This window comes from Cnephaeus nilssonii (genome assembly GCF_951640355.1).
Source record: "Cnephaeus nilssonii genome assembly, chromosome: 10".
NCBI lineage: Eukaryota > Metazoa > Chordata > Mammalia > Chiroptera > Vespertilionidae > Cnephaeus > Cnephaeus nilssonii.
In genome coordinates this window covers 37,995,550-38,015,709 of record NC_137081.1, presented here as the reverse complement: position 1 = coordinate 38,015,709, position 20,160 = coordinate 37,995,550, and the positions used below count along the sequence as shown (strand labels likewise).

The 20,160-nt window shown below is 36.5% G+C and overlaps 1 protein-coding gene across 3 annotated transcripts in view; it reads left to right on the top strand.

Moving 5' to 3' along the window:
* Positions 1-20,160, top strand: part of ITGA4 (integrin subunit alpha 4) — a 77,634-nt gene that overhangs the window by 29,315 nt on the left and 28,159 nt on the right. For 2 of the 3 annotated variants that reach the window (XM_079782879.1, XM_079782880.1), the window contains exons 11-15: positions 5,216-5,310; positions 6,498-6,588; positions 7,469-7,514; positions 7,886-8,040; positions 11,545-11,699. In XM_079782879.1, coding sequence (XP_079639005.1) covers positions 5,216-5,310; positions 6,498-6,588; positions 7,469-7,514; positions 7,886-8,040; positions 11,545-11,699 — 542 coding nt within the window. Of the gene's footprint in view, positions 1-5,215; positions 5,311-6,497; positions 6,589-7,468; positions 7,515-7,885; positions 8,041-11,544; positions 11,700-20,160 lie in introns of those variants that run through there. The other variant, XM_079782881.1, reaches the window with a different exon arrangement.

Genomic DNA, 20,160 nt, shown 5'->3' with positions numbered 1-20,160 from the left:
TAAGGCACCATTGGTTATGAGTGGCATTTTTGTGCCCCTAAAAAATGCTATTAAATTGTGACCCACCATTTTAATATTATAAAAAGGATTTTGATTTCAGAAATGTTAAAATGTGGAGAAAACATATATCATTGACTCATTGGGCCCTATTCTTTCACTGTTAGTACAATAAAGACTCTGACAAAACCCAGTGGAGGCTGGCTGCATAGTTGGCGCTGGGTTCTGGAAGCCCCCTGCTATACCAGGAGTTCTTTGTTCAGCTGTAGCATTGTGGGAGGATCTGAGGGATCCCATGATTGAGTCCTGAGCAGTGGTGAGGGTACAACTAGCAGACTCAAGAATAGTGGCTATTTATCAACTGATACGGGCCAATTTCAATAATGGAATAGGTGGTACCATCAAAACTGTGCCTATTGCCTGGAAATCAGCCCAGCTGCTGAAGTACTTGTTTCTACGAGCCTTCCCTCTTAAAATTTGCTTTCTCCAATCTAGTCCTGAGTGATTACCAAGTCTGTTAAAACTGGGCATAAAATGATGAATACGTTTGAGAGAATGTGTGTGATTCATGGAGTTCAACAAATAAGTGTTTGATATTTATTTTCAGAGCTAGAACTTCGCCTTCTTGATATAGTCATTGATGATTGGTATATGGTAATATTAGGTCAAAACTTATATAGATATCAAAAATTAGTGAAGTGAGTACTATAAATTCTCACTTCCTTAATTTCTTTTTATGCCTAAGTGCTTCCTTCATTCTACTTTAGATGTCCAAAATGTTACTCTGCAAGGAGAAAGTTAGTGGGTTGCTGAACATATGCTTTCAATGAACCCCATTTAATGTAAGGTAGTGTCATTTGGTATACAAACGTTACCATTTCTGGAATTTTTTCACTATATTAAAAACAAAAGGATAGATAGTTTCATGATTATGATTACACAAATAACACTTTACATTGAAGAGTTTATAAAATACTATGATAGATATTCTGAGTTAATTTTTGTGTATGGTAAAAGGTAGTTGGTCTAGTTTCATTCTTTTTCATGTAGCTGTCCAGTTTTCCCATCACCATTTATTACTGTGTTTCTCCATTGTATTTTCTTAAATGAATTGACCACATATATGTATAGATTTATTTCTGGGATCTCTCTTCTGTTCCAATGATCTATATGTCTGTTTTTATGCCACTATCATACTGTTTTGATTACTATAGCTTTGTAATACAGTTTGAAATCAGGGAGTGTGATGTCTCTGGATTTGTTTTTCTTAAGATTGCTTTGGCTATTCAGGGCCTTTTGTGGTTCAATACAAATTTTAGGATTTTTTTTTCTAATTCTGTGAATAATGCCACTGGAATTTTGCAATAATTTGTAGATTGCTTTCAGTAATATGGACATTTTAACAGTATTCTTTCAATTCATGAACATGAAGAACCTTTCCATTTATTTTTGTCTTCTTTTTTTTTTTTAATGTCTTAAAGTTTTCAGTGTATAGGTCTTTCACCTCTTTAGTTTAATTTATTCCTAAGTATTTGATTCTTTTTTATGCAGTTGTAAATAGGATTATTTTCTTAGTTGCTCTTTCTAACAGTTTGTTAGGGTATAGAAACACAACAAATTTTTGTAGATTGATTTTGTACTCTGCAACATTACTGCAATTTTTTTTATTCTAACAGATTTTGGTGGAGTCTTTAGGGTTTTTTACAGATAAAATCATATAATGGGCAAATTGTGACAGTTCTATTTCTACCTGTCCTATTTGAATGTCTTTCGTTTTTCTTTTATGTATATAATTGTTCTGGCTAGGACTTTAATAGTATGTGGAATAAAAGTGGTGAAAGTGGGCATTCTTGAATTGTTCCTGATAATAGATGAAAAGGTTTGGGGCTTGTTATACATGGCCTTTATGATGTTGAGGTATGTTCCCTCTAGAAACATTTTGTTGAGCATTTTTGTCACAAATGTTTGGTAAACTTGGTCAAATGCTTTTTTTTTTTTTTTTTTTTTTTGCATCTATTGAGATCGTGTGACTTTTATCTTTGCTTTTGTTAGTGTAGTGTATCATGTTGATTGATTTGTGATTGTTGAACCATCTTTGCATCCCTGAAATCCAACGTGGTCAGAATGTATGATCTTTTAATGTATAATTGAATTTGGTTTGCTATATTTTACAAAGGATTTACAGAGGATTTCTGTGTACCTCAGGGATATTGGTCTGTACTTTTCTCTTTTTGTGGTGTTCTTGTCTGCCTTTGGTATCAGGATCCTTCTGGTCTCATACAGGAGTTGGCAGCACTTCCTCCTTTTCAATTTTTTGAAGGAGTTGAGAAGGATAGGTATTTAACTCTTAATGTTTGGTAGAATCCACCAGTGAAGTCATCAGGTTCTAGGCTTGTGTTTCTTGGGGAGATTTTCAATTACCAATTCAGCCTATTCAGGTTTACTATTTTTCATGTTCAGTCTTAGATGAGTGTATGTTTCCAGGAATTTATCCATTTCTTCTAAGTTGTCCAACTTGTTAGCATATAATTATTCATAGTAATCTTTTCTGATTCCTTTTATTTCTCTGTTGACCTCATTGGTTAAGTAGCATGTTGTTTAATTTCTATATATTTGTAATTTTTCCAGTTTTCTTCTTATAATTGATTTCTAGTTATATATCATTGTGGTCAGAAAAGATGTTAGGTCTGATTTCAATCTTCTTAAATTTATTAAGACTTGCTTTGTGGCTTAACTATCTGCACTGGAGAATGTTCTATTTGTACTTCACTTGAATCTGTATTCTGCTGTTCTTGGATGGAATGTTCTATATATATTTACTAAGTCTATCAGGTTTACTGTGTTATTTAAAACCCATGTTTCTTATTGATTTTCTTTCTGGAAATCATTGGTGTAAGTGGGGTATTCTAGTTTCCTATTATTATAGTATGCTATCAATTTCTCCCTTTAGGTCTGTTAATATTTGTTTTATATATTTAGGTGCTTCTATGTTTGCTTCAAAAATATTTACAAATATTACCTCTTCTTGTATGTAATTATCTTTTGTGTCTTATTAGGATCTTTGTTTTAAAGTCTATTTTGTCTTATATAAATCCAGCTTTCTTTTGATTTCCATTTACATGGAATATCTTTTTCCATTCCTTCACTTTCAGTCTGTGTGTGTTCTTACATCTGATTAAGTCTCTAGTAGGCAACATATAGATGGGTCTTGTTTTTGTTTGTTTGTTTTTTGTTTTTAATTCACTGAGCCACTCCTTTGGTTGAAGATGTTAGTCCATTTACATTTTAAGTAGTTACTGATAAGTGCTTACTTATTGCCATTTTGTTGTTTTGTAGTTCCTCTCTTCTTGTTTTTTTCCCTTGTGATTTGATGACTTTATTTAGTATTATGTTTAGATTCCTTTCTCATTATCTTTTGTATATCTACCATCAGTTTTTGCTTTGTGGTTATGAAGAGGCTCATAAATAACAGTATGTGGATTTACAAAACAGTCTACTTTAAGTTGACAGCAACTTAAATTTGAATGAATTTTAAAACTCTACATTTTTACTCCCCTTTCCCACATTTTATATTTTTGTTGTAACAATTTACATTATATTCATTTTGTTTATTCCTTAACTAATTACTTTGTTATTTTTACTACTTTTGTCTTTTAACCTTCATACTATCTTTATAAATACCGAATCCACTACCTTAACTATATATTTACTCTTACTGGTGAGATTCATACTTTCATATGTTTTCTTATTACTAATTTGTTCTCTTTTTTGGTTTAAATAAGTCCCTCTAGCATTTTTCATACTGTATTCCAAACATTTGCCAGGAGCTGACAATACAGGACAGTATTTTTTTTCAGATTTTCAGCAGAAATTTAGTAGGTGCTCAATAGTTGCCCACTGAATGAACAAATGAATGGGTGTATTTGTATATGAAAATTTAAAATAATTTGTACAAGTTCAGGAGGGTAACCTTAGGTATAAACAAAAGTATAAGATGTATCAACCAGTTATTTTTGCATGAAAATAGAAAAGCTTTTGCAGTTTTAAAACTACACAGTATTTGGTCTAAAGTTATATATTAAAGATTATTTTATTTGCATTGAAATGGCAGTAAAAAACTACCACCTTGTTTTATAAAAATTTTTTAGGTCTGATGAACAGTGATAAGAAATGAAAATCATAAAAGCAAACTTTCTATATTTTAGGTTTCTATTAAAGTAATGAGAAAACATTGCATATAAACAAAAATAAGAATATACCCAAATAAATACACATAATACTTAGTAAATATGTAGAAAAATGTGAATTTACCCAAATAAATAGACATAATACTTAGTGTAAATATGTAGAAAAATGTGAATATACCCAAATAAATAGACATAATACTTCGTAAATATGTAGAAAAAATGAATTTTTTTCTCTATGTACTCTATATTTACAGCAGGTAACCAACCATGTCATTCATAGTTTCTATTTTCACTTGGCTTTTATGTGAGTTGATCAAATCTTTTCTCATGATGTCATAATCTGATGTGAATCTTAATAAAGTCATAAAGGTGATGCAGTCATTATTTTATAGAACAAATCTATTTTCTGAAATCGTGTGTGTGTGTGTATACAGATAGCCTGAACACATACCTTAATTACTTGTATTGGAACATGAGTTAACTTAGAAGTCATTTTGCAAAGAAAGTAAATCTTAGAACTCAAAAACTCTAAGGATTCTTTGGTTATGCTTTTCATAGATGATAATAATTTATTAGGTTCTAGGTGCTGCTCTGAGCACTGTGGATGAATAATGTCCTTCTGTGTTGAGTGACTGAGTTTCTTATGACCCTGTATTATAGGTGAGGGAACAGAAGAGACACAGAGAGGTTAAGAACTGTGTCCAGTATAACAGCACAGCAGCAATGCTGGGGTCGGCCCCGGGGGTCTGGCTCTAGAGCCCATGCCCGTAACCATTCTGGTAAACTGCCTCTCAGACACATTTACTCTGCTTCTTTCATGCACTCACTTTCATGCACAACACTGTACATTGTTGTGATGATGTTAGTATTTTGTAATCTTTTTTTTTTTTCTAATGAGAAAAGTGTTCGTTTTTTTTTATAAGGAGTTTCTTGTGTTATCTGATGTGATTAAGGAGTATGCAGGTTAGTTTTCAGAGTTGCATTCTTTATATCAAGGATTTATTTTTTCCACCACTTGCGTTCTTGAATAGATGTTGCTATTGGAGCTCCACAGGAAGATGACTTGCGAGGCGCCATCTATATTTACAATGGTGGAGCGGATGGGATCTCGTCAGCCTTCTCACAGGTAGGAGATGATTCTCTATTTTCAAAAGAAGCATTCGTAATAAAGCTTCTTTAACATTTCCGGTGTTAATGAGACTTCTTTTGCTTAATTTGTTTGTTCAAATACTTAATATTCTATTTCACCATTTTTTTCACTATAGTAGATGGTCTCATTTGTAAGAGTATTAATAAGTCTTTGGAACCATTTCCCCCCTCCCCCCATAAATAAGAGTTCTAGTTCACTTCCATCCTAGCTTGTCGTTAACCTATAAAGATTTCTCTCTGCATTTCATTAAATTTATGTTCTGAGGTAATATCTATACTATTCCAGATGAGCCCATTTGGATTTGATTAACTATCACGTCTTGTGGCTAAAGCCCCATATTCCATGGAGAACACACTGAGAGAGCAAACACTCTGTATGTTACTCTGTGTTCTTCCAGTGCAAAGCAGTAAGACGATAGCACTTCAATAAAGTTCCTGATCTAACTCTGACTTCACTTCTATGTAATCTGAAAAAATGGGCCATTTCAGTGCATAAAAAACAACTATATGCACATGCAGAGAAGAAAAGCTTTTCCAGAGACATTTTTATGAAAACAAGCCAATACTGTTATTTCTGATTAGGCAAAAATAGGCATGTGGCTTTCCGTATTTAACATGAAAGGTGTGTATTAGTCTAGTAAAAAATACTGATTTTTCTAAGTCTGGATGGCAGCCTGATACTTATAAATCACTATCTAGACATGAAATGAGACCCATGGAATAGGAAGCACAGGACTTGAGTTGTCCTTGTCAAATGCTAGGATGCAATCTGCTAACGGGTGGCTTTCCTCATAAGCCTGAGTTGAGGGCTCCACTAAGTGACTAGAAATGTCTTATTTCCCAGATTACTTGTTTGGTAATTCATGCTGGTCAGGGAAATGAATACAGAACCCAAGAGAAGACTGGGGAGAGGGGTCAGGACTACATTATAGGAGATCTGTGCTACATGATTTCCCTTTGCTCACAAAATAATTTCGTAGATGTCAACTGCCCAGGGAAAGCTGGAAAAATTTGTTTCTCTGAGATACAAGTGTTTGACTTCACTAAAATGTATTTTGTTCATAAATGTGCCAGGGCACGGGAAGGTTTTTTTAACTAAATCATTACTTCTCTAGGATAGAGGGTGTTCAAAAGCACTTCTCACTCAACTTATCTGTTTTTTAGAGAATTGAAGGGCTTCAAATCAGCAAATCCTTAAGTATGTTTGGACAGTCCATATCTGGGCAAATTGATGCAGATAATAATGGATATATGGGTGAGTATAAAATTTACCTTATTTTTTATATTGGGATACGCTCTGTTGTGGATTTTATTTATTGAGAAGTACATAAGAGAGTTCTGATTTACTGATAACTTTTTCCTTCATTTTTAAAGCTTTTTTGAATTCAAGGATGTCTCTGAAATAGTTAAATAATTCCTGAGCTTTACACTGTTATTTCACATTATTCCTTATTCTTTATAAAATTAAAAACAACCATAAAAGTAAATAAACCATCCTATATAATAAAAAGCTAACATGCAAATCGACCTAATGGCCGAAAGACTGGTCGCTATTATGTGCACTAACCACCAACATAGGAGCTGCCCCTGGTGGTCAGTGTGCTCCCACAGGGCGAGCGCTGCTCAGCCAGAAACTGGGCTCACCAGTGGGCTCACGGCTGGCGAGCGCAACAGCAGTGGTAGAGCCTCGCCTGCCTCCGTGGCAGGCAAGCATCCCCCAAGGGGTCCTGGACTGCGAGAGGGCGCAGACTGGGCGAGCGCCCCCACTCCCAAGTGCACGAATGTCATGCACCAGGCCTCTAGTATGAGGATGAAAAGAAAGAAGACTGTTTTTGTGGGTTCTCTTTTTTTGTAATTTGAAAGATTTCTGGGTGAATGTTTCTAGTCTAAAAATTGGGTTTTCATTTTATATCACATTATGTTTATATTATAAAGGGATGAATGTCATTGCAACTGAGTAGATGCAGACAAATGTGGAATAAATCTTAAGATGTAAGCATATCTTTTCTAATTAATTTTCTGTAAATAGTGTTTTGATATAGTCAAAAGATGATATGTAGTTAAGTATTTCTGACTGAAAAGTAATTCTCTTTGACTTATGATGATCATTAATCCGTGTTGTTTTTATCCTCCAGATATAGCAGTTGGTGCTTTTCGGTCTGATTCTGCTGTGTTGCTAAGGTAAGGCTGATGCATTTTGCTGCTTAATGGCAATTGGGCTTAATTGGAAATAATGGGAGGCAATATTTAAAATCAGCAATGGTGGTGACCTCATAACCCTCTTTTTGGTAGTCCGAAATTTAATTATTGAACTTTAGGATACTTTTCCCACCTTACATAGATATAATTAATATAATCAGACAAAGTCAATATTTTATGAGCATCCCTCTTGATTCATGCATGGAAATTTAATTGAGTTTATATGCACATACTATTAATAAAACAGTTCCATGAAATTACTTAGTCGATGGAAACTGATAAAACAAATGCAATTCTTTTCCTAAGGAAAAATAATTCTGTAGTTAATATTGCTAATTTTATTTCCTCCTTAGGACAAGACCTGTAGTGATTGTCGAAGCTTCTTTAAACCATCCTGAGTCAGTAAATAGAACAAATTTTGACTGTATTGAGAATGGATTGCCTTCTGTGTGCATGGATCTAACACTCTGTTTCTCATACAAGGGCAAAGAGGTTCCAGGTTTTATTGGTAAGGGCACCCTTACAAAATTAATAGAATCTGTACTTTACCCATTAAGCTCACTGTCATCTTTTGAGCCCTCAGTCACCACGGAGGACTGCTTTAGGGCAGGGGAGAGCAGTCACCTGATACACCTTTCTTCCCCATCTTTCAGATGCTCTCATTATTCTAACCTACGAGTGGGGCACGTTAAGAGGTTACTGTTGTTTAGAGGTTATGATCAGCAAATCAAGTGCATCACTTGCTGTATGATTCAAAGTGAACTAACTGAACTTAATCTGTAACAGCTCTTTAGAACCGAAAAAGCATCACCACAGTTCTCCTCTGTTTTACTGGGCTCCTTAAAGCGTGGTGTTGGCTTAAGTTGGAAACCCAGGGAGAGAGAAGGTTCTTTCCTTTATATTCTGTCCTGTTTGAGGAACTGAAGAACCTTTCTAAAGCCTAGACCCTGATTCCACTTTTCATAAATAACTCACATCTGTTAAGGATTTATTATGGCTCTCGACGCCTGAGTGCTTGTGCACATTTTTCTATATGTAGGTAACTCAGTTTTCCTCTCTGCAAAAAAGTAGCATTGATATGGCTCATCCAAAATTGTGGTTAATCCCAAATCCAAATATGTAACTTGAGATAAGTATTACATTTTTTACTAGCAAGTTAATTTTTCTAATTATGTTATACTAAGGCTACTATGGGAATGACTACTAATGAAACTAGCCTATGAGAGGAGAGAAGCAGACCTGGGTTTATCATTTGGACATCAATAATTCACAAAATTTATGAGCCCCACACTTAACAGTTGACTGTACTCATGACCCTGCAGGCTGCCCTCATCTAAACATGAAGGGCAGCAAATACTGAACCAAATAACAGATGTGTAACAGATGCTCCAGTCTGACTTAGCCTGCAGTGAGAAGTACAGAAGGAGCCTAGCATCTCTACTTGTGGTCAGACTCATTTTTGTTAGCACTCCTCAAAAGTCCTGGCTAGAGAGGCAGTGATAGGACTGTGGGCACATCCTTCATCTGGTTCCTGATGGAAGAAGTGGCAGTTTGAGAGCGTGACTCCAGTAACACAGGAGCACAGACAAGCTGATGGATTATCCAAAAGATAGGTGCTCAATTGATCAGACTGTTTCCCTTTATGTAAAATCAGTATACGTTGTATTACCAATTCCTTTGTGACCAGATATTTTTTAATTGGTTGAAAACAAATATATGAAATTCATAAATAACCACAGCAGTGTTACAAAAACATGCTTTATAGTTGTAAAATGACTCCTTGGGAGAAATAATTCACATTAAGTATCTATATATATAAAAGGCTAATATGCTAAGTGTCCGTCCAGGTAATGATGTCATGTAGCAATGCCTGGCTTCATCTCCCTAGCGACAACTAGCCTCCTTGCAGTTTCTTCAGCCCAGGAACATGACTTGCTTTATAGCCAGGTACAAACATTTCACACTTTAACCAAGTGTCTGTGAAGCATTTTCCCATGCCTCATCTCATTTGATCCTCACAGAAGTCCTAGAGTAGGTAGATAGGAGACTAGGTGGAATCCTATTTTCTTTTTATTAGCCAGAAAACGGAGATTTAGAAAGCTTAGAAACTTGACCCGACTGAAAAGAAGTAAGAAATGGTGGACCTTGAAAATGACTTGAGATTTTCTCACTGCACAGAATATAGTCAAACACTATTGCAGTTAAATATTTTACCCTTTGTTCTCCCTGTGTGGTCTACAATAATAATCTGCTTTGTGTTGATATTTACTGCTGTGTTGCTGACAATTACCTGAAAGAGAAGTTGGGATGCTTCACTGGGCTGGAAAAAGTTTAGCTATATCAGAAAGCAGGTCTAATTAAGCAAGTTTATTCTATATATATAAAAGGCTAAGTTGACTCGCACATGCGCAATACATATAAAGCTCTCGCTGGCGCCAGTCACACGCATGTTTCCATCTGTCATTGCCGATTGTGAATTTGGTTGACACTTTTATTATAGAGAAAGGGTGAATAGTGATATTAAAATATTTCTTCTAATTAATTTCCTTTCAATGTGCATGAATCCGTGCACTGGGCCACTAGTGTTTAATGAAACCAGAACATTTTTGCCTCTTACTGTGAGTGGATTTTTATTCACCTTTCTTCATTTACTTTTGTCTGAATATCTTTAAGGCACTGAATCTCAGTTATTATGATTTTGAAGCCAATTGATTTGGACTTTTATTATTTATTTTCTAAATAAAAGGAAGATTGACAGATTTATTTGAAATTTGTGGGAGTATAGATTTCCCTGAAATAAATAGATAAAATACTTTCAGAGGAGTTAGTTATGCCTAAAATATAAGTGAACACTTCAGGAGTTACATAAATTCAAAATACCACTTAATGAATTATTGCTCCTATATGAGTGATACCTCAACAAACGTATTAGATGCAGCTTGTTTTGCAAAGATCTCTTTAGAGTCAAGAAATGGCTCTTTCTTGATAAGATCTGGCTTGAACTTTCCTTAAAAAGTTGCTTGTAAATTTTCCTAATTGTTTTGCTTACTGGAGATCATTAGCAGATGATTATGTACTATGTCAGATTTGAAATAAGTCAGCAGTTGCCAACTGGTGGTCCGCACACCACTGGTGGTCCATGAGGTCCAAAAGGTTGGCGACCTCTGGTTTAAGGAAACCTTTGGAGCAGCGGTCGCCAACTGGTGGTCCACAGACCACTGGTGGTCCGTGAGGTCCGAAAGGTTGGCGACTGCTGAAATAACTTCTTACAGAACTGCCAAAATATTTATTGAGAGAATGTCTGTCTGTATTTGTTTATTTTTGCACAAATCAGCACTTGAAGTTCAAACTAGAAACCAATAAAAGTGTGGAGCTGACTTATCAGGGCCCAGGGCTGGAAAGGAAGACATCTTTGAGTGAACTGTTTATATAGGTTTGACTTTTGAATCGTGTGTTCACTTTACATTAAAAAAACAATAACAAATAAATCAAAAGAAAAAGATCAACCCCACAAATTGGAAACAAATGGAAATAAATGACTCTAACAACATATGAAGTTAACTTTATAACCACACAAGATAGAAATATTCCAGGTGACATTTGAGCACAGTACTCTGCCTGTACTTCTTTAGACAGGTTTTCTAAGCACAAAAAAAGGACTCCAAAGAAATATGAAACTTTGCTCAGGACTTTTATTATTAGTAACAATTTGGTACTGTCATTTTGAAACATTTACATATAAGTGGATTAAGCAGATAACTAAAGATTTTAATATTGTTAAAATTAGAAACCTAGAGAAAATTTTATACATTTTTTTTATTTATAAAAATAACTTTTGTAATTTGTATTTTTAAATTGTTCTCTCATAGTTCAGGTTAGTTTTTAGAAGCTATTTATTGAATAGAATTTAAGACATTTCCAATATTCTCTATCACTTTGACTATGATCACTTCAAAAATAACACAATAAACGCTTTTAGAAATTAATTGCAATTCTCTCTACATCTTTTCAGTTTTGTTTTATAACATGAGTTTGGATGTGAGCAGAAAGGCGGAGTCTCCATCGAGGTTTTACTTCTCTTCTAATGGAACTTCCGATGTGATTACAGGAAGCATTAAAGTATCAAGCACAGTCGCTAACTGTAGAACACATCAAGCATTTATGCGGGTAATGTAGACTAGTTTGTGATATTAATGTATAAACTTCAATATTATCAGTACAGTAAAAATCTTAGTACATTGGTATCTTTTGTTTTGTTGGTGGTGGTGGTGGTAGTGGTGTAGTTTGTTGTTGTTAATCTTCACCTGAGGATATTTTTCCATTGATTTTTTTAGAGAGAGTGGAAGGAAGAGGTAGAGATAGAGAAACATCAAAGTGAGAGAGACACATCAATTGATTGCCTCCCGCATATACCCCGACCAGGGCCGTGGATTGAGCCTGAAACCAATGTACCTGCCATTGACTGGAACTGAATCCAGGACCCTTCAGTCCTCGCGCCAACGCTCCATCCACTGAGCCAAACCACCTAGGGTAGTGGTCGGCAAACTGCGGCTCGTGAGCCACATGCGGCTCTTCAGCCCCTTGAGTGTGGCTCTTCCACAAAATACCACGTGTGGGCGCGCACGTACAGTGCGATTGAAACTTCGTGGCCCATGCGCAGAAGTTGGTTTTCGGCTCTCAAAAGAAATTTCAATCGTTGTACTGTTGATATTTGGCTCTGTTGACTAATGAGTTTGCCGATCGCTGACCTAGAGCATTGGTATTTTTTTATAATATACAGTTAAAAGCCAGTGCTATCTCCTCCTGAACTAGCTGACCTATTTTATTGCTCCAGATTCAAAACCTTTAATAACCTGTGACCTGGATAATTCAAAGTCTACTTTTTGCACCTCCTTTATTTCACATTTATTACATTTTACTGCATCACTGTCTTTAAACGACTTGCCTTTTCCTTTCTACAATTGCAATGTTCTTATCTCTGCTTATACCCTTGCCCAGAAATGTACATATTGAACAGCTCAGCTGAGCCTCAGATCTATTCCTGAGGAGGGCTTTTGGGGGCGGGGAGGGGAGGCAGAGGGAGGTGGGCGGTGAGTGGGGAGGGGAGGCAGGAGGTGGGAAAGTTGGTTTGCTTTTCGTGTGACTCTAACAAAGCAGAATGCAACATGACTGCTCTTGGGTTATGTCATTGCCTCCGTGCCAGCATTGTCAGTGATGTCAGTGGGAACGTGCACAGTTGTAGTGGGATAGGGATCAGCTGTGGGCCAGGAGGACGGCTCGCATGATGGTGTGGGGTATATCCTGCCAAAGCACAGCCGATTTCATGTTTCTTTTATTAAAACACCCGTTCCCAAACTGATCATCGTGTTCCTTGCCTTGGTCAAATTTTATCAGATGAAGCAGTGCCAGGTCTTTTTCAAGAGGGAATGGTGTACTTCATCAGAAAATCTATTGTCACAAAAAAAGCCAAACTATTCCCAGGAGCCGTTTCTGGGATTTCAAATAGTAGCCTCAGCTTAGAACTTAATTGTCCCTTTGATACTTATTCCAAGCAAATGCAAACAAGCATCAGGACTCCAATACACTGTTACATGCGAAGAGCACTAATCCCTATGCTGTTTCCTCATTTCCCTGAGCAGTTTTTATTGTTGTACTTGAAAAAAGCAATCAGATGGTCGGGAGCCAAAAGTATGGAATGATATTAATGTAACCATCATTTAGATGCTAGAGATTAAAGAGGTTCTCTTTTAAAAAATTTTACATAGTCATTTCACTTAGGTTTGAGAGACTAACATGGAGACCATTTTAAAGGCAATAGAAGGGCCAACATTAGACATTCACAAAGGAACATATTGTGTTGAATGTGTGTAAACGGCAGTAAATTGATCTGAGTTATTTAGGCCTGTGTTTCTTGGCATTGTTCCTATGAGTGAGTGTTCTTCAAAATTGTACATTTTCTTCAGAATACATTTGTAGTAGAAGTGAGATTTTAGCAGAGGTTTCTGTGTTTGTTTATATACTTGTAAATGTTACCATGGTATCAACCATTGACTTTGGGCCATATTGTCAATGTCAAACAAAAACACTTAGCTCTGGGGTTGGAACATAGTGGGGATGAAAAAAAGAAAAAAAAACACATGTGATTTTATTGTGTTTTTTTTTTCCCCCCTTCCTAAATTTTCTTGCTTTTGTTTGGGACATTTTAATACTCGGATATAGAAAGGCAAAAGGGTACTGTGACCCTCCCACCCCAATCCAGGGAGGATGTAGGAACCACAGAAGCAGCTTCCCCAACCTCCGTCAGGGAGCACTAGCTGCTGTTTAGGCAAGTATAGGAATGCGGTGAGTGCCTTTCACCCCCAACAGCCTGGCACCTGATGGGAGGCATTCGGCAACATTAACATGGCTGCGCTTCTACTGTCTGAAAGAATAGAACCACAACCCGAATTCTGCCAAGATACCTTCCTAATAACAGAGAAAAAGAAAATGACCACCAGTCAGGATGCTTGGGTTGTTCCTTTGTTCCGTCAAACATGCCCGGTGTCAGCAGTGTTAATGTACATGTGCATCCTACGTTGGCACCCTTACAGTGAAAGAGGTGTTGCTTGTGAATGATTTACTCAGGCCACAGACCCCTCCTCTCAGAGGACTCCTAGCTTACTAGTTAGGCACACTTTTCCTGGTATAATTGTTTCTTTTGGCTATACCAAGTAAGTTCCACTTATCCACCCACTCAATTAGTTCAGAAGGTATTTAGTGAGTTATGAATGCATGTCAGGTTGAGTTTGAGACACTTGTAATCACTTAATGAAATATAAAATGATTACTACCCTCAGAGAGCCTATAGTCTTGTGAGGGTGAGACAAACAATAACATGGTCAAAATGTAAAGTGGATAGTATTTTAGAAGACGATATGGGTGATAGGGGGAAAAAGAGGGCAGAGTTCAAAACATTATGGAGTTTTATGGAAGGAATGAAGAGGACAATTGTAAATAGGCCTCATTCAGAAGGTGACGTTTGAGGACAGACTTGAAGGAAGTGAGGAAGTTGCTGTGTAGATGTCTAGGACAGTGGTTCTGAACTTTAGCAAGTAACAGCGGCATCACCTGGAAGGTTTGTTAAAACACAAATTGCCGGAGTTCATGATTCGATAGGTCTTCAGTGAGGCCTGAGAATTTGCATTTCTATAAAGTTCCCAGGTGGTGCTGATGCTGCTGCCTTGGGAACCACACTTTGAGAACCCCCAATCTAGGAGAAGACCATTACAGAAGGGAGAGCTTGGTAAAAATGTCTGAAGACAAGAAGGCACCTGGTTGTTTTAAGAAACAATGGAGAGGCAAGGATGACTGGGAAAGTGAGCTAAGGGAAGAGTGGTGGAAAAAGAGATCATATGGGGCCTGTGACATTTTCTCTGAATGAAATGAGGATCTGCCTGACTCAGTAATAAAAGTGAATGTGTACTCTAACTGCTGTGTTGAGACTAGACAGTAGGGGACCAAGAGCTGACACAGGGAAAAGAGGCTACAGCAATAACCCAGGTGAGAAGTGATGGCTTCATCAAAGGTGGTGGCAATAGATATGGTAAGAGGTAGTTGAAGAAAGATCCTACACAGTTTGCTGACAGATGGGATGTCTGACTTTTGAAAAAGGGCTCTGAGGTGACTCTAAGGTCTTAGCCAAAGCAACTAGAAGAATGTAGTTTTCATCACTGGAGATAATATGCAAGGAAACACGTGTTGGGTGGAAAATTTTGGAGTTGAGTGTGGACCTGCTGAGTAGGAGATAACTGTTTAACTGCTTTGCTTACAAGTCTAAATATCAATTAAACATTTGTATACACTCGTCTGGGGTTGGGAAGAGGCATAGAACTGGAAATATAGCTTAAAGTACCTTTGGCATATGGATGGTTTTTAAAGCCTTATGAGATGGCTGAGGCCACGACAGGAAGAGAAGAGGGTGGAAGTCTGACACTAGGGCACTACCACATGAAGAGATTGGAGAGAAGAGAATGCTTGCAAAGGAGATGAGAAGTGAGAAAGGAATAAAGGCAATAAAAGCAAGATCTGTGGCATCCTGCAAGTGAAGTGTGGGGCGGGGAAAGCAAAGAGGAGGGCATGACAATGTTTTCAAAGCTGCTGCTTGGTAAAATCAGATGAGGGCTGAGAACTGGGCATTGAGTTAGCAATGTGGAGGCTATTGGTGACTGTGGCAACAGCACTTCAGAAGAGTAGTAGGGAAAAGGGAGAAGAATTTGAGACAGAGGATAGGTGATTTTTCACAAAGTTTGGCTCCACCTGGACCAAAGAAATGGGGTTGGGAGTTAGTAGCTAATATGAGAAGTGGAATGAAGAGTTCTTTTTTTTTTAAGATAGAAGAAATAGCATGTTTTTATAATGATGGGTATGTTCCAATAGAGCGTAACATTTATGATATAGATGAGAGGAGAGAACAGTTAGAACAAATACCTTGAGAAGGCAAGAGATAAGAAGATATGATATAGTCTTTTGTGAGAGTGGGAGAGGAAGGAAGTACAATATGGTTGTGAGATGGTATTAGTGTCCAACTTGTGCCCATGGTCGTAAAGTGAGAGGAGTCAGATGGTGATGGGTTTTTCCAGTCACGTTCAATCTTCCAGGTGAAAGTAGATGAAACAGTAGTAATAATTAACCGTGGAGTGGTTTGTCCAAGAAGTAAAACAAAGGGGCCAAAGAGTCAAGGATGTAGCAAGGGAGTGTTCACCATGAAGTTTAAGGATGGTAAGGAGAGGGGAGGACATCAGACGGTGAAGAACAGGGAACTAAGTTAAATTGGAGGTTCTAGTGGGATCAGCAAACTGTTAGAATTGAGTTTTAAAGGGAATAAGCTGGAAAGATATCACCAGGATTATATTAACAACCATTAGGGACCTAAAGTTGAAGAAAAGATTGAATTTTTATTTTATACTTGGTCACAATTCGTGGTTATATTGTGTAAATGAGTCTTTCAGCCTGCCTGCATTTGTAAAAACCATCACATTCTTTGATGGTAGATAATTTATTAAAAAACCAAAATCTGATAAAAGTTGGGCTTCATTATATCTTTTATTTTTAATCACACATTCTCTAGTTTCATATATTGGATCTTGGAATATAGGAGACATTTTTAACAATCTAATAAGCATTTACATCGCTAGTGTGTCCATTTTCTAGTGTGTTATTTTTCTGAGACTGTATGGTCATTTATCTGGTTGGTAAACACACCAGTTTCCTAAAGTCTACTTAACCTAATCATAAATAAAACAGCATATAGGATTGTTTTATTTGTATGGTCAAAATTTGTTCCACAAAACACACACACACACACACACACACACACACACACACACACACACACACCAAAAAAAAAACACACAAAAAAAAAAAAACAGAAAAGAGGACAGAAATTGTTTATTTTTTTCTTACAAAACTCTACTGTGTTTCAGTTGCTTATAATTATGCCAAGCTTTAATTTTTTGCTTCTAGAGCCATAAAATTTGATTTTTAGGAAAGTAGAACCTAGAAGTTAGAGTTGAGAGCTCATAAAAAGTTTGTGATATTAGAGAAATGATTTCTTTTTTTATACCTTCAAGTGTTTTTTCTACTGAAATTCTCTTCTACTAGACATCACTTTTCCCTCAATGAAAATGTTTTCCCATCCATGTAAATACATGAAATGAATTTTTGTCTTTGCCGTGTTCAAATACACAACTTTATTAGATCTTAAAGATGTATTAGGGCAAGGGATAATTTTTGAGGTTGTTTTGATTTAGAGAAACCTGATCGATAATTGGTAGCAATTTTTGGAAATATTGGAGCACCCATGGAAGTGAGATTCCCCTTGAGGTTTTCCTAGATGACATTTCTTCATTGAATTTGATGGAATCTCTGCATCACAATATTCACTGATGTTTGAGAAGAGTAAACAGGTGCTACATTGGGATAACAAAGGAAGTAACAGAATTCCCTTCCTGCCAATGTAGTATTTCCAATAAAAATTAGAAATATCTAGCTTAGTCAGACCAGGAATGCCTGTTGGTATCCAGAGAGCCAATGAGTACAGTGGCATTAGCATGTTGTGTAAAAATCATTAAATCAACCTGCCTACTACCTGTTTAGTGAATTAGTTCATTCTTCTCTTTCCCTTATTTTTCCTAATTTCTAGATTTTAAATTTCTGAAATAAGGGAGTTTTGTTATATAGCTCTGCGGGTGGTTTCTAAAGCCCATCTTTTTCGATAATAATGTCAAGGAAATGAATTAGTATTTGATTTGATTTATTTTTATTTTACGTATTTTATTTGCTTATATAAGCACATAGTTTAGTGAAGTGCCATTTGCTCCAAAGCAGTTGTATTTTAAGCCCACACACTATGGATGCATACATTTCTGTTCAAAATTTAAGTGCAAGCAAACTATATGCCTATACTCACATTGTACTATTCTAGAGGTGAATTGATTATCCCAGCATATGTTAATTCTTTGATAGATTGTAAGGTCTTTGAAAACAGAATATTATCTTACGCATGTTTGTATTCTTTTTAGAACTAATACATTACATAAGGCAGAAAATCAATCAATATTTAATCAATTTATGGGTAATGTCTTCTCGATGCTATTTAAAGAATTCTGTGAGGGCAAATCTGAGCATGTTCTACTGATAAAATGGTTAGGACACCTGTCTTGGGGATGGTGTGTTTTTTTCAGGAAATTGTAGTGCTGGATCTTTGATAGTTTTCTGCCTCCTGATTCAAGCTTGCTAGATAAAGTGATTATAATTACACATGGTCCTACTGGCTTAGGTTCCCATCTATGCCTCAGTTTTACCTTTTCCCTCTCCAACCTTTTCCCAACATTAGTACTAGAGGAGCATTTAAAAAGCCTCAGCCCTAGCTGGTTTGGCTCAGTGGATAGAGCAGCCTGTGGACTGAAGGGTCCTGGGTTAGATTCCCGTCAAGGGCATATGCTCGGGTTGCGGGCTTGATCCCCAGTAAGGGTCGTGCAAGAGGCAGCCCATCAATGATTCATCATTGATGTTTCTATCTTTCTCTCTCCCTCTTCCTTCTTCTCTGAAATCAATAAAAAATATATACTATATATATAAAAAAGAAAACAAACCTCAGACCGCCCTAGCCAGTTTGGCTCAGTGGATAGAGCATCGGCCCGTGGGCAGAAGGGTCCCGTGTTCGATTCTGGCTCAGTTGCAGGTTTGCAGGCTCTTCCCCAGCCCAGGCACTGGTTGGGGATCAAGCAGGAGGCAACCAATCAATGTGTTTCTCTCACACTGATGTTTCTCTTTCCCTCTCTCTTCCACTCTCTCTAAAAATCAATGGAAAAATATCCTCGGGTGAGAATTAAAAATAATAATAAAAATAAATTTTAAAACCTCAAACCTAAAACTTGATCATATTCTTGCTCAAAATTCTTCTGTGTAAGAACCTTCCTATCCCCTTTCAAGTGTAGATTGGGTGGCCCTCCTTCTTCTGTACTTGCGTATGCATATGTCACCACACTCCTCTCCCTACTGTGTGTGGATTTATGGGTTATAGACTGTGACATAGGAACTGCCTTTCAGTTTTACATCCTCAAAGCCTGTGTTGTACACAGTAGATCTATGAATAGATATCTTCAAATGCTGGTACCTCAATGTCATTTTTCATTAAGTGATATTTTATAAATATTTCTGGCCCCATTAAATAAATTCCTTCACTACATAAGCACAATAGGAGGGCATGGGCCTACAGCTCAGTTCTTAAGTTGGCCATAGATACAAATGTTCATGAAAGTCAACTGAGAAGGAGGATTTTGTATAATTTCAAGCATGTGGCAATTTGCATGCTTATGGGTGCCCTATTTTATGAAATTGTCCATAAAAATGTGGCATGGAATCTTCATTATTTTTTGGTAGAGATAGCACATACCCATCCAAATTAAAATTTTTAAGCAAGTCTCCTTTTCCCCTCCTAAATAGTCACTTTAAGACATTTTTGATATTATAGCATTTGTCCTTAGGTAGAGCTGTTAAAGTTAAATAAGTGTGAATATCTGTCAAGTACAGTTCTTGCAAGAGTACACGTACATTTTATATATTGTGAGAAAAGCATAATTAATAGCTAATTAGGATAATGAAAGTAATATACACCAGATGTAGAGAAGACCTTGTGGAAAATTAGTATGAATTAGGTAACATGTGATTTGGTCAAAGCAAGCTTGTTGAGAAAAATGAAAACAGTGGACATGTGGAGGGACAATCAATGGCTGTCTAGCTCCTACACCTCAGGGATAATTTAATCAAGTTTGCTATTGTAATACTCGGGGCTTCAAGCTGTTCCATTTTCACAAGTTGATAACTTGGGATTTGGGCCTTGATTTGTAGCATTCCTATATGGTCAAGGTTTCATGTTGAGATGATCACTTAATAAAATCATCTCCATGTATAAGATTAGAAAAGTAATGAGAGCTCTCGAGTACTCTGATTCATGCTCCAAATCTTTCAGGAACCACTTAATTAATGCAACTCTAATGCTTGTTATGTAACTCACTTTCTTTTTAATGTTTATTGGTTGTCAGTAATTGAATTTTCTTTCTTATTTCTTCTAAATGTTTATCAGAAT